The following is a 12,767-nucleotide window of genomic DNA, read 5'->3' on the forward strand; positions in this document are numbered from 1 at the left end:
CAGCATGAAGAACAAGTATGAGAGATTATTTGAGGGTCTGAAACTCCAGGAGAATGAAGCCCTCCTGAACAGGATCTACACACAGCTCTACATCATAGAGGGAGAGAGAGGAGGAGTGAATGAAGAACATGAGGTTTTACAGATGGAGAAAACAGCCAGAACACAACACTCACAAGACACTCCAATCTACTGCAATGACATCTTTACAGCCTCACCTGAACCAGGACGTGAGGAGAAAGAGCAGATCAAGACTGTTCTTACTAAAGGCATCGCTGGAATCGGAAAAACCGTCTCTGTGCAGAAGTTCATTCTGGACTGGGCCGAGGGAAGAGCCAATCAGGATGTAGATTTCATGTTTGTGCTTCCATTTCGAGAGCTGAACTTGATCCGCGATCATCAGTACAGTCTTCACAGACTTCTGCTGGACTTTCATCCTGAACTTCAAGATCTGGACTCAAGGATTTATGAGGAGTGTAAAGTTGTGTTCATCTTTGATGGTCTGGATGAAAGCAGAATCACACTGAGGTTTTCAGACGCTCAGGAAGATTCTGGTGTGACTGAGACTTCATCAGTGGATGTGTTGTTGTCAAAGCTCATGAAAGGAGAGATGCTTCCCTCGGCTCTCATCTGGATCACCTCCAGACCAGCAGCAGCCAATCAGATCCCCTCCAAATACAACAGCCGTCTGACAGAGATTCAGGGATTCAATGAGCCTCAGAAGGAGGAATATTTCAGGAAGAGAATCAGTGACGAGCATCAAGCCAGCAGAATCATCTCACACATCAGAAGAGCAAGAAGCCTCCACATCATGTGCCACATACCCGTCTTCTGCTGGATCTCATCCACTGTGCTTCAGAAGCTCCTGGAAGAAGATCTGAGTGCAGAAATCCCTCAAACTCTGACTGAAATGTACATCCACTTCCTGCTGATTCAGATCAACATGAGGAATCAGAAGTATGAAGAGAGAGATCCAGAGAAACTCCTGCCGTCCAACAGAGAAGTGATTGTGAAACTTGCTGAAGTGGCTTTCAAACAGCTGATGAAGGGCAATGTGATGTTCTATGAGGAGGACCTGAGAGAGAGCGGCATAGACGTCACTGACGCCGCAGTGCATTCTGGTATCTGCACTGAGATCTTTAAGGAGGAATCTGTGATTCATCAGAGGAAAGTCTACAGCTTCATTCATCTGAGCGTCCAGGAGTTTCTCGCTGCTTTCTATCTGTTTCACTCTCATGTGATCAAGAACAAGAAACCACTGCAGGAATTCAGATTTTACTGGTCTGATGAAGACTCTCTGTGTGATCTACTAACATCAGCAGTAAATAAAGCCCTCAGGAGTGAGAATGGACGGCTGGATCTGTTCCTGCGGTTCCTGCTGGGCGTCTCTCTGGAGTCCAATCAGAGACTCTTACAGGATCTACTGACACACACAGAGAAAAGCTCAGAGGACATCAGGAGAACCACACAGTACATTCAACAGAGTATCAAAGATGGACATGGACTCTCAGCTAAACTCTCAGCTCAACTCTCAGCTGATCAGTCCATCAATCTGTTCCTCTGTCTGCTGGAAGTGAAAGATCAGACTCTGTCCAGAGAGATTCAGGAGTTTGTGAAATCAGACAAACACTCAGAGAAGAAACTCTCTCCGTCTCACTGCTCAACAATCGCCTACATGCTTCAGATCTCAGAGGAGCCGCTGGATGAGCTGAACCTCAGGAAATACAACACATCAGCTGAGGGCAGAAGAAGACTGATACCAGCTGTGAGCAACTGCACAAAAGCTCTGTGAGTGTTAATTATTCACTAATGAAGAATCATGTTTAATAATGAATCAGCACCATTTGCTAAATGAGAGTTTTTCTCCTAAATAACAAGCTCAGAGTCTTAAAGGGCTCATGACGTGCCTTCTCATTATTTTAATGTGGAAATGAAGCAGTCAGTCAAGTTAACATTATTTAGGAAATGGATTTACACTCTAATCAAAACTTATAGACAAACATGATAAATGTAACCATTTAAAAGAAAAAAATATGTTTGTTAGAGCTTTTGTAGCAAAGGCGCCGCCATCTTGCAGAACTATAACCTGTGACGTCACAGGGTTGGTTGAGGCTGTTGGTAGGGGTGGGCGATATAGCCTCAGTTATATCACCATATTTCAAGAATATTTGCCATAATGATATTTATGACGATATAGAAAAACATATATATGGAACAAAGTGTTATTGGTGATTGCAGCAGCAATTATTAGTGCAAACACACACACACACACACACAAGTTTGTTTTTGTGAAATGTGAGGACATTCCATAGGCGTAATGGTTTTTATACCGTACAAACCGTATTTTCTATCCCCTTACACTGCCCCTAAACCTACCCATCACACACACACACACACACACACACTGCCCCTGTCCCTAAACCTAACCCTCACAGGAGACTGTGCAGTTCACTTTCTGTGAAAAAAAACTTGTTCTGTGTGATTTATAAGCATTTTGAAAAGTTAGGACATGGGGAACGTCCTCATATTTCACCCTCTTTTTGTAATACCTGTGTCATTATACACATTTGTGTCCTGATATTTCACAAAAACATGCCCACACACACACTGTCACTCTCACACACACTCTCACACACGTACACACACACACTCTCTCTCACACACACACAAACACACACACACACACACACACACACACACACACACACACTCACACATAGCACAAACACTCTCTCTCACACTCACAACACTCACATACACAGACACACATATACACACACACTCTCTCTCTCACACACACACACACACACACACACACACACACACACACACACACACCTCACTCTCTCTCTCTCTCTCTCTCTCTCTCACTCTCTCTCTCACACACACACACACACACACACACACACACACCTCACTCTCTCTCTCTCTCTCTCTCTCTCTCTCACACACACACACACACACACACACACACACACACACACACACACACACCACTCTCTCTCACACACACACACACACACACTCACACACAACACAAACACACTCACACACACACACACACACAACACACACACTCACACACGCAACACACACTCTCACACACGTACACACACACACACACACTCTCTCTCACACACACACACACACACACACACACACACACACGCACGCACACACGCACGCACACACACACACACACACACACACACACACACATATCACAAACACTCTCTCACACTCACACACACAACACTCACATACACAGACACACATATACACACACACTCTCTGTCTCTCACACACACACCTCACTCTCTCTCTCTCTCACACACACACACACACACACACACCACTCTCTCTCACACACACACACTCACACACAACACTCACACACAACACAAACACACTCACACACACACAACACACACACACTCACACACGCAACACACACTCACACTCGCATGCACACACTCACACTCAAACACAGTGCACACACACACACACACACACACACATGTTGGATTTTCATGTTTTATGGGGACTTTCCATAGGCGTAATGGTTTTTATACCGTACATACTGTATATTCTATCCCCCTACACTGCCCCTGCCCCTAAACCTACCCATCACACACACACACACACACACACACACTGCCTCTGCCCCTAAACCTACCCATAACACACACACACACACACACACTGCCGCTGCCCCTAAACCTACCCATCACACAGACACACACACACACACACACACACACACACTGCCCCTAAACCTACCCATCACACACACACACACACACACACACTGCCCCTAAACCTACCCATCACAGGAGACATTCTGCATTTTTACATTTTCAAAAAACATCACTTAGTCTGATTTATAAGATGTTTTCCTCATGGGGACCTAAAAATGTCCACACACACACTCTCTCTCTCTCACACACACACTCACACAGTGTGCACACACAGACACACACACAGACACACACTCTCTCTCTCTCACACACATTCACACTCACACAGTGTGCACACACACACACACACACACACACACACTCTCTCTCTCTCTCTTACACACACACACACACACACTCCTTCCTTCCTTCCTTCCGAAGCAAAAGCTTGTTATTTACCCACCCCTTATACAACCATTCAAAATTCCATTATATATTTTTCTATATATACTATATCTTCATAGCACAAAAAACAAAATGTTTTGCTTTTTGCAAAATAAAGAAAACAAACATGATGCGTGATCTGCAGCCTCTCTGTCAAAGACGTTCATTCAGATAGTCTTCAGAAAAGGACCCTCTAGCTTAGTGAATACTTGTCTCGCAAACATGAGACATATGTCTAAAGAAACGCTGAAATGTCAGGTTTTAAACAATGTAAACCAAATTGAAAACAAATATGCTGTGTTTATGTAATCTGTGAAAAGAGATTGTCAGTCACCCGCGAGCCACTTCATTATCCGCTAATGCGACCACGCCCACACAGAGTGCGCTCTTTCAGATTCAAAACTGACGATCCCGCATCAACGCCCACATCAACTCATACAAACACATCTAGTGAAGCGCTGTAACGTTACTTCAGCTACATCGTTTTGAGACGCATTTGAGCAGTAATCCTGGATTATTCTCCTCATGAAAAGCTATTCATTTCTAAGAGCAACTGACTGTAAGGCAGGTAAGTTATGTAAGTTTTTGTTGCCCCTGGCTTGGCGTGCTCAGTTGGGGACACTACATTTTTTCTAAATTTTTCAACTAAATATCCAAATAAATCTAATTATTAAACTAAATTAACCATATAAACTAAATTACTGATCTAAAGCCCACACTGTCACTGTATGATAATTGAAATGAACTGATGACATCACCGTTTTCTCCAGAATGGCTATACGGCTGAATAAAATTGTTGCATTATTTTTCGGTTTAACACTGTAAAGCTGCTTTGAAACAATCTGCATTGTTAAAAGTGCTATATAAATAAAGTTGACTTGAATATTATATTGTTGTTTGAATATTATAGCCTAATGGTATTTTTTTTATTTAAAGGGGTGGTAAAACACATTCTTTTGAAGGCTTGATTGTGTTTGTGGGGTGCACTGTAACATGTGTTCATGCTTCGTTTTTAAAAAAAATTCATTATTTTTCATATATTTGACCTTTATTCTACACTGCTCTGTCCCTCCTTGTAAAACGGTCTGATGCTTTCCGGGTTGAATGAAGCCAGTCCCTCAAAAATACACGATGGGCTCAGATTGGTTAGCTGGCCCAGTGTGTTCTGATTCGCTAACCGCCTAGTGCACGTTTGTCGGAAACACCACGCCCCTTACCGTTACCGGTAGACTGTGCTTTGGTCAGTATTAGAAACAATGGCGTCAATAAAACCATACCAATCTGAGCCCGAATCAGACCCAGAACATTTTAGTGAAGATGATCGAGCAGAACCTGTTCAGTCCTCAAGAGTAAAGACAGCGGATCTATAGTGATCGCTACTGAATGGCACTTTTGTATTTTTATTATTTTGTACGATTATAGCCAAATATCTGTGGCAAGAACTATTGACCCAAAACGAACACAAAACACTGGCTTTACTAGTAGCCAAATCAAACACAGAACCATGTTTAGCATGCCTGTAGATAAACAATACATAAAAGCTCTAATCAAAGAATCATTTACACTAATGCCAAGTTCGCTGTTGAGATTTTAACGTTAGTGTTTGTAACGTTAGGTGTTCGTCAGATAACGTTAAGTATGAATGAGCATTTAACAGACTGGTTTGCAGAACAGCGTTGTCATCTGTTTACTTCCTTGCTACAACGTACAGTTAACCTATTACAGGAAAACACATCTACGAAAAATAAATCAGACTTACAGGTTGTGGCCCGTAAACAGCTTCTGTTTGTAAATCCAGCTTTCAGGACAAGCCAAGGTGCAAATCTGGCATTGAACTCGCGAAGTTTGTGGATGTTTTCCTCCGTGAAATGTGCAGCGCGCGCGTCGTGCATCCACACACTGGCAGTGTTTGTCTCGCGCACCTGACGTTGTGCAAATCCGACATTGAACTCGCGAAGATTGTGCATGTTTTCCTCCGTGAAATGTGCAGCGGGAGGCGCGCCCGTCGTGCAATCGCACTGAACCGCTCATGAATTGCAACGGACGAATATTGTCCATTATGTCATATTTTCCAGTCTTCTCCTCCGACCCCTGTCTGTCTCGTGCTTTATGATGGGCAGCATATATCTGAGACCTGTTCCCCTCTGTCTCAAACACATGCATATAACATGCTGTATGTTAAACGCCCATCCGCAAACCTGCAATCCGGATGAAAATAACAGTGTTTTGTCGGCATTGCAGCAACACCACTCCTGCCTGTAGCCTACCACTATACCACAACAACAGCGATACAAAATGGCCTCACCCCCCCCCCCCTTATTTAATATTCACGGAGGAGGGGTTTATGTAAATATTGAGGCTGGTGATGTCACCAACCCTGGAAGAATGTGTGTAGTCGCCTACTGGCCGTTTGCTGTAGTCCTTAGAAATGGATTTCTTTAAAAGCAAATATATCCCTTTGCTTTAAACTTTGAACGTTGTAACTTTGCAGATGTTGTTTATGCTCAAGCAGCAACATTACACGCTAGCTAAAGTTAGAATTGTGAAATTGTGGTTTACCACCCCTTTAAGTTTGTCAGAAATGATTCTGGAGTTTTGTTTTGTAGAAAGGGAATTGCTTTCTTTAAAGTGAATTTCGTTTTGTATAAATTGTATCTTAATTTTAATTATTTATTATTAAAATTTTTTAGCATGAGATTACTTGTAAAAACATAAAAAATAGTACAAAAAAATGGAAAAATGCTTTTCTTAGTAATTTTTGGCTTGTTTCTAGTCTAAATATTTAAACATTCTTAAATCAAGATGCATTTTCTAGATAAGTACAATTTTCAACTAAATAAGAAGAGCATTTTTTAAGTGTAGTCAAATCTTTTGATAATTTAAAATTATAATAGGCCTTTGTTGACTACATTCTAAATAATTTATTCTGGAAATAAAGTGAATTGCTTTCTTTAAAGTGAATTTTGTTCAGAATAATTTGTATCTTAATTTGAATTATTTATTATTATTATTTTTTTGGATGAGACTACTTTCAAAAACAAAATAGTACAAAAATGTTTTTTAAAAATGCTCTTCTTAGTCATTTTTGTCTTGTTTCTAGTCTAAATATTTAAACATTCTTAAATCAAGATGCATTTACTAGATAAGGACAATTTCAACTAAATAAGAAGAGCATCTTTTTGCTCTCTCAGTCAGAAGCTCATTTATTATTCAGCTCATTATGTGGGCTATTATGTTCTTTTGTCATCTCAGGTGAGATTCCAGCATTATTCATTAGCTATCACGCCTCCTCGCATACAGGCTTTGTGAATAAAAACTGTCTTACAAATTGTAAATTAATATATTGTTTTATGTGAATGAGTAGGCTCAATGATTCTCACATCAGTTTGAAGCAAAAACTCTAGGCAATAACAGCCATTGGTCAAACGTCTTGTGAACACATATCTATTGTGTGTTTTGAGGCCTTAATTTTAAAACATTTTTTAGGGATTTTTAAAAAAACCTTGCATAAACATTTTTCTCTCAAAAAATACAAGCATGTACATACATGTTGCTCACATATTATGGTAGCCCAGTTTGTGCTGAAAAAAGTGTAATTACACTTTGCCATTAATGTGTTTATAAGCAACTGAAAAAAGCACAAATGTAAGAGCATGTCAAAACTTCTAAAGGGCCCCAAAACAGCTCAGACTCCTAGGGGTTAAACTAAAGAGACATTTGAGGTTTGTATGAAAGACCTCTGCGCTTTTGTCGAGTTTAATGTTTCATATATAATATAATATAAATAATATAAATGGCAATGCTTATTTATCAAATTGTTGTCATTCACGGTTTACTGCTACACCAAAAATCTAGTGCTGTTGCCTTGTGTTGACACCATAGACAAGCTGCAGGCCATTTGAAGTTCATCCCCAGGCCGGACTTTGGACACACTTGTCATTCTATAACTCGTAAAACATTCAAATGTCCAGACAGTCTTGCTGTTTTTTTTTTTTTTTGACACATTCCTGATCATTACTTTTGCTGGTGTTCTGTGACAAGCTTTATGCATGCACTTGAGTGCTTAATTTATATTTATATTTTAAGGCTCATTATTATGGTTTAGTATTTCTTTATAATCCAGAACAATGACGAAAATAATGAAAAATAATGACGAACGAACAACAAGGAAGAACAAAAAATTAACATACAGTACACATAGTATATACAAGCAAGAGATTGTTGTTAGTCACCAGTTTTACTTGTTACTAGGGCTGCAGCTATCGATTCTTTTTGTAATCGATTAATCTATCACTTAATCGATTGATTAATCGATTAATCGGATAATTTTTTCCCCGTGTTTTTAAACAACCAAAACAAATAATGCATAACGAAAATGAAGAGGAAAAGCAATTTAATTTATTAATATGCACAACAGGTTTCATGCTGTAATCTAGCGCTGACATCAAAGTAAATATCTTTTTATGTAGATTTCTACAGAGAGAGAGAGAGAGAGAGAGAGAGAGGAGGGTGCATGCGTGTGTGTGTGTTACTGATTTTCTACTATCAGTTCTGCGCTGCTCTCCGCGCGCGATCTTCACGCGAAAAGAGGTCTGCCTTCAGGGCGCGCGCTCGTTGTCAAAGACGCGACACGGCTCAACTCTCCGTGTCACAGCTGAACACTGAACGGATACGTTTTCCGTATTGTTGTTTTTGACTAGTGCACAACCGCTTCAATGTTCAAACTGGCAAGGCTTTAAAAGCATTTACTTGACAAACTTTATGAGGATGAAAGTGAAAGCGATCTGGCTTCGGGGCTTGGGCGCGCGCGTGTGCGTGTGTGTGTGTGTGTGTGTGGCAGCTATAAGAACGGTAATCAACTTACATAAACTGTGTAAAACATGCAGTTACTATAGTGATTATGGGCATCTAGAATCTAAACTAAATTCAAAATGTATCACGCGCTATGGTGTGCTTCCTGAACATTGAACAGCGGTCTGTGTGAATCAGATCCCTGTGCGTATAGTGCGCGTCATAGGAATTTAACGAGGCTTCGAGGCAGAATTTTTGCCTCGAGGAATTTTTGTAATCGAGTTAATCAAGTAACTCGATGAATCGTTTCAGCCCTACTTATTACCAATGTTATGACAACACAACATTGGCGTCCATTTTCAGGCCTTCCCGTTTGGGTTTCTCCAGTGTTGGAAATATGTGTCATAAAGCTCTTTCCTGATCATAACCCTTCTTTTTCTGGTGATATTCCTCTGACCTTTTGTCTTTTGTAATGTCTCTCATCCATCTCTCTTTCTACAGTCTTTCTTTGATTCTCCCTCTTGCTCACTCTCTCTCCTCCCCCATCATGAGTGGACATGCCCCCTACTGCTGATTGGCTCACTGTCTCTCCTCCCCCATCATGAGTGGACATGCCCCCTACTGCTGATTGGCTCACTCTCTCTCCTCCCCCATCATGAGTGGACATGCCCCCTACTGCTGATTGGCTCACTGTCTTTCCTCCACCATCATGAGTGGACATGCCCCCTACTGCTGATTGGCTCACTGTCTCTCCTCCACCATCATGAGTGGACATGCCCCCTACTGCTGATTGGCTCACTGTCTCTCCTCCACCATCATGAGTGGACATGCCCCCTACTGCTGATTGGCTCACTGTCTCTCCTCCCCCATCATGAGTGGACATGCCCCCTACTGCTGATTGGCTCACTGTCTCTCCTCCACCATCATGAGTGGACATGCCCCCTACTGCTGATTGGCTCACTGTCTCTCCTCCACCATCATGAGTGGACATGCCCCCTACTGCTGATTGGCTCACTGTCTCTCCTCCCCCATCATGAGTGGACATGCCCCCTACTGCTGAATGGCTCACTGTCTCTCCTCCACCATCATGAGTGGACATGCCCCCTACTGCTGATTGGCTCACTGTCTCTCCTCCACCATCATGAGTGGACATGCCCCCTACTGCTGATTGGCTCACTGTCTCTCCTCCACCATCATGAGTTGACATGCCCCCTACTGCTGATTGGCTCACTGTCTCTCTTCCCCCATCATGAGTGGACATGCCCCCTACTGCTGATTGGCTCACTGTCTCTCTTCCCCCATCATGAGTGGACATGCCCCCTACTGCTGATTGGCTCACTCTCTCTCTTCCCCCATCATGAGTTGACATGCCCCCTGCTGATGATTGGCTACAAGTGTGTTATGGTGCTTTGTCCGATCCACTTTCAACAGTGTTTCTCAAAAATCACTTACTGCAACTTTAATGAACATGAATGATAAAATGATTGAATTCCATGCTCAGTTGTTCATCATTCATCTTTCATCCAGGCTAGAATGTTAAAATATTTTGTTCCAGGTTCCTGAGTACAGACAACTGGCAACTTCCTTTACACTCATTGTTATTTCATTATTGTTTTAATGTTATATTATTTCATCTTTTATAGTATTGCTGGCTGTAATCTCACTGATCATTGCTGTGAGAGTTTGTCATCAGCTCTTCAATCCTCAAACTGTGTCCTGAGAGAGCTGGACCTGAGTAACAATGACCTGCAGGATTCAGGTGTGAAGCTGCTCTCTGATGGGCTGAAGAGTCCAAACTGTCAGCTGCAGATACTGAGGTATTTAAGAACATATAAAATATAATTTACAGTCAGCCGGTCATAATGTTGGTGTGTGTTTGTAGATGATCTGACTGTTGATGTGTGTGTTCTGCTCTCTTTCAGTCTTACTCACTGTAATCTCACTGATCATTGCTGTGAGAGTTTGTCATCAGCTCTTCAATCCTCAAACTGTGCCCTGAGAGAGCTGGACCTGACTAACAATGACCTGCAGGATTCAGGCGTGAAGCTGCTCTCTGATGGGTTGAAGAGTCCAAACTGTCATCTGCAGATACTGAGGTATTTAAGAACATATAAAATATAATTTACAGTCTGCCAGTCATAATGTTGGTGTTTGTAGATGATCTGACTGTTGATGTGTGTTTTCTGCTCTCTTTCAGTCATTCTTTTTGACATGATAATCATAATTGAATTGAGCCATGAGACCAGTGCAGATTCACACACCTATTAAGCACACATACACTGGGGGTGTGCAATATTGAAAAAAATAATACCTCAATATTTTCTGGGATTTTGTTGATGAACTATAATTGTATGATATTTTACTGAGTGTGTTTTTTGGTCTGGTATCTTGTCTGGTTTAGAACTGTCATGGAGAGCTGACTCCCAAAGATGTTCATGTTCTTCATATTCTGTGCATTGGTCTATCGCAGCAGTGACAGAAATAATCTTTTCCATTAAGTGACAATATTTGACCCCTTAAATAAATTTCCAGAGGCATTTATACCTTTACAGCGTTTCTAACCTTATTAGAAGTGTGCATCTTGTATGACAATTTTTTTTAATTTAATCAATAAATTCAAGTAGAATAAGAAGATGGAGCATATCATGTATAGATCATTTAATAAAATGATTTATATAAATAATAATAAATCAAAACACTGTGTTAAAGGTTGTGTTATTTGTTGCAAAACTCAGTTCCATATTCCACTCAGTTATAAACTTTAAATATATAAATTAATGCTGGCAATCAATAAAAAAAAACCTGATTAATCAATCACACATTTTTCAGAGGTTAATCAAAATTAAAAACATTAAGGCCTGGTTTCACAGACAGGGTTTAGATTAAGTCAGGATTAGGCATTAGTTCAATTAGGGCATGTAGGACAAGTAGCTTTTATAAACGTGCCTTAGATAAAAACATTACTGATGTGCGTCTTGAGACAAAACAATGGCACTGACATATTTTAAGATATGCTTTCAGTTAAAACAGCTCAAACATGCATTTTAGTCAGGGACTAAATTAAGCCTCGTCTGTGAAACTGGGGTAAAGATTTTAATATATTTTATAATGTAATAGTTTCACAATTAATCTCTGAATTAATGTAGAAACAACATAAAGGCAGTATATTTAAATACTTAGTATATTTAATGGCATCTTTTTATGAATGAAGGCCATTATCACTGATACTAATACTGCAACTGATGTCTCGGTGAAAATTGACTTTTTGTTTCACTTTTAAAAATTATAGCCATTCAACATTACACTGTGATTGAAAGCTATCAATTTTAACATTTATTAGGCTTAAAAAATGTAACAACTTTTTATTTAACCCTCTTGGGTACTTTGTGTCAAAAATGACCAAAAAAATTGGGGACAGGTTTTGAAAAGTGGTCGTAAAACAAACAAACAACTTGACAAAAATAGTCTTTGAGAATCTGTTATTATATATTAAAATCAACAACCTGAAAAAAATGGGCAAATATGTGTGAAAATCACTAGAATTCACAAGCCTTTCTACAGAGAGCTGTAAATCCACTATAGTGATAAAAATGTGCTATTGCGTGATAAAAATGCTCAATGTGTCCACCGGATGGCACCAATCTCATTTAAAAAATTGCTTTCATGAGGCCTAGACGAGGCTTGACTCTAAAATGAAATACAGCTTTAATAATTAAAAAAAAAAGTGTATATATAAATTTTTGATTATATTCAATGGGAAAAAATTGGTCATAATTATTGCATAAATATCGATTATAAATCATAAAATTATCTCAAAACACCAAAAAAGAAAAGAAAAATATTATTGAACAAAAATAT

At 40.2% G+C, this 12,767-nt stretch overlaps 2 protein-coding genes across 2 annotated transcripts in view; both read left to right on the forward strand.

The window, feature by feature from the left end:
* Positions 1-1,789, forward strand: part of LOC307135143 (NLR family CARD domain-containing protein 3-like) — a gene marked incomplete at its 3' end in the record, with an annotated part of 1,812 nt that extends 23 nt beyond the window's left edge. The window contains exon 1 of the mRNA XM_079831347.1: positions 1-1,789. This exon is cut by the window's left edge and continues 23 nt beyond it. Coding sequence (XP_079687473.1) covers positions 5-1,789 — 1,785 coding nt within the window. The 5' untranslated portion in view covers positions 1-4.
* A 138-nt stretch (positions 1,790-1,927) lies between these two features.
* Positions 1,928-12,767, forward strand: part of LOC307134790 (uncharacterized protein) — a gene marked incomplete at both ends in the record, with an annotated part of 134,755 nt that continues 123,915 nt past the window's right edge. Inside the window, one exon of the mRNA XM_079830787.1 lies at positions 1,928-1,935. Coding sequence (XP_079686913.1) covers positions 1,928-1,935 — 8 coding nt within the window. The remainder of the gene's footprint in view (positions 1,936-12,767) is intronic.

The sequence above is a fragment of the Gobio gobio genome (genome assembly GCF_949357685.1).
Source record: "Gobio gobio genome assembly, chromosome: 12".
NCBI classification, from domain to species: Eukaryota; Metazoa; Chordata; class Actinopteri; order Cypriniformes; family Gobionidae; genus Gobio; species Gobio gobio.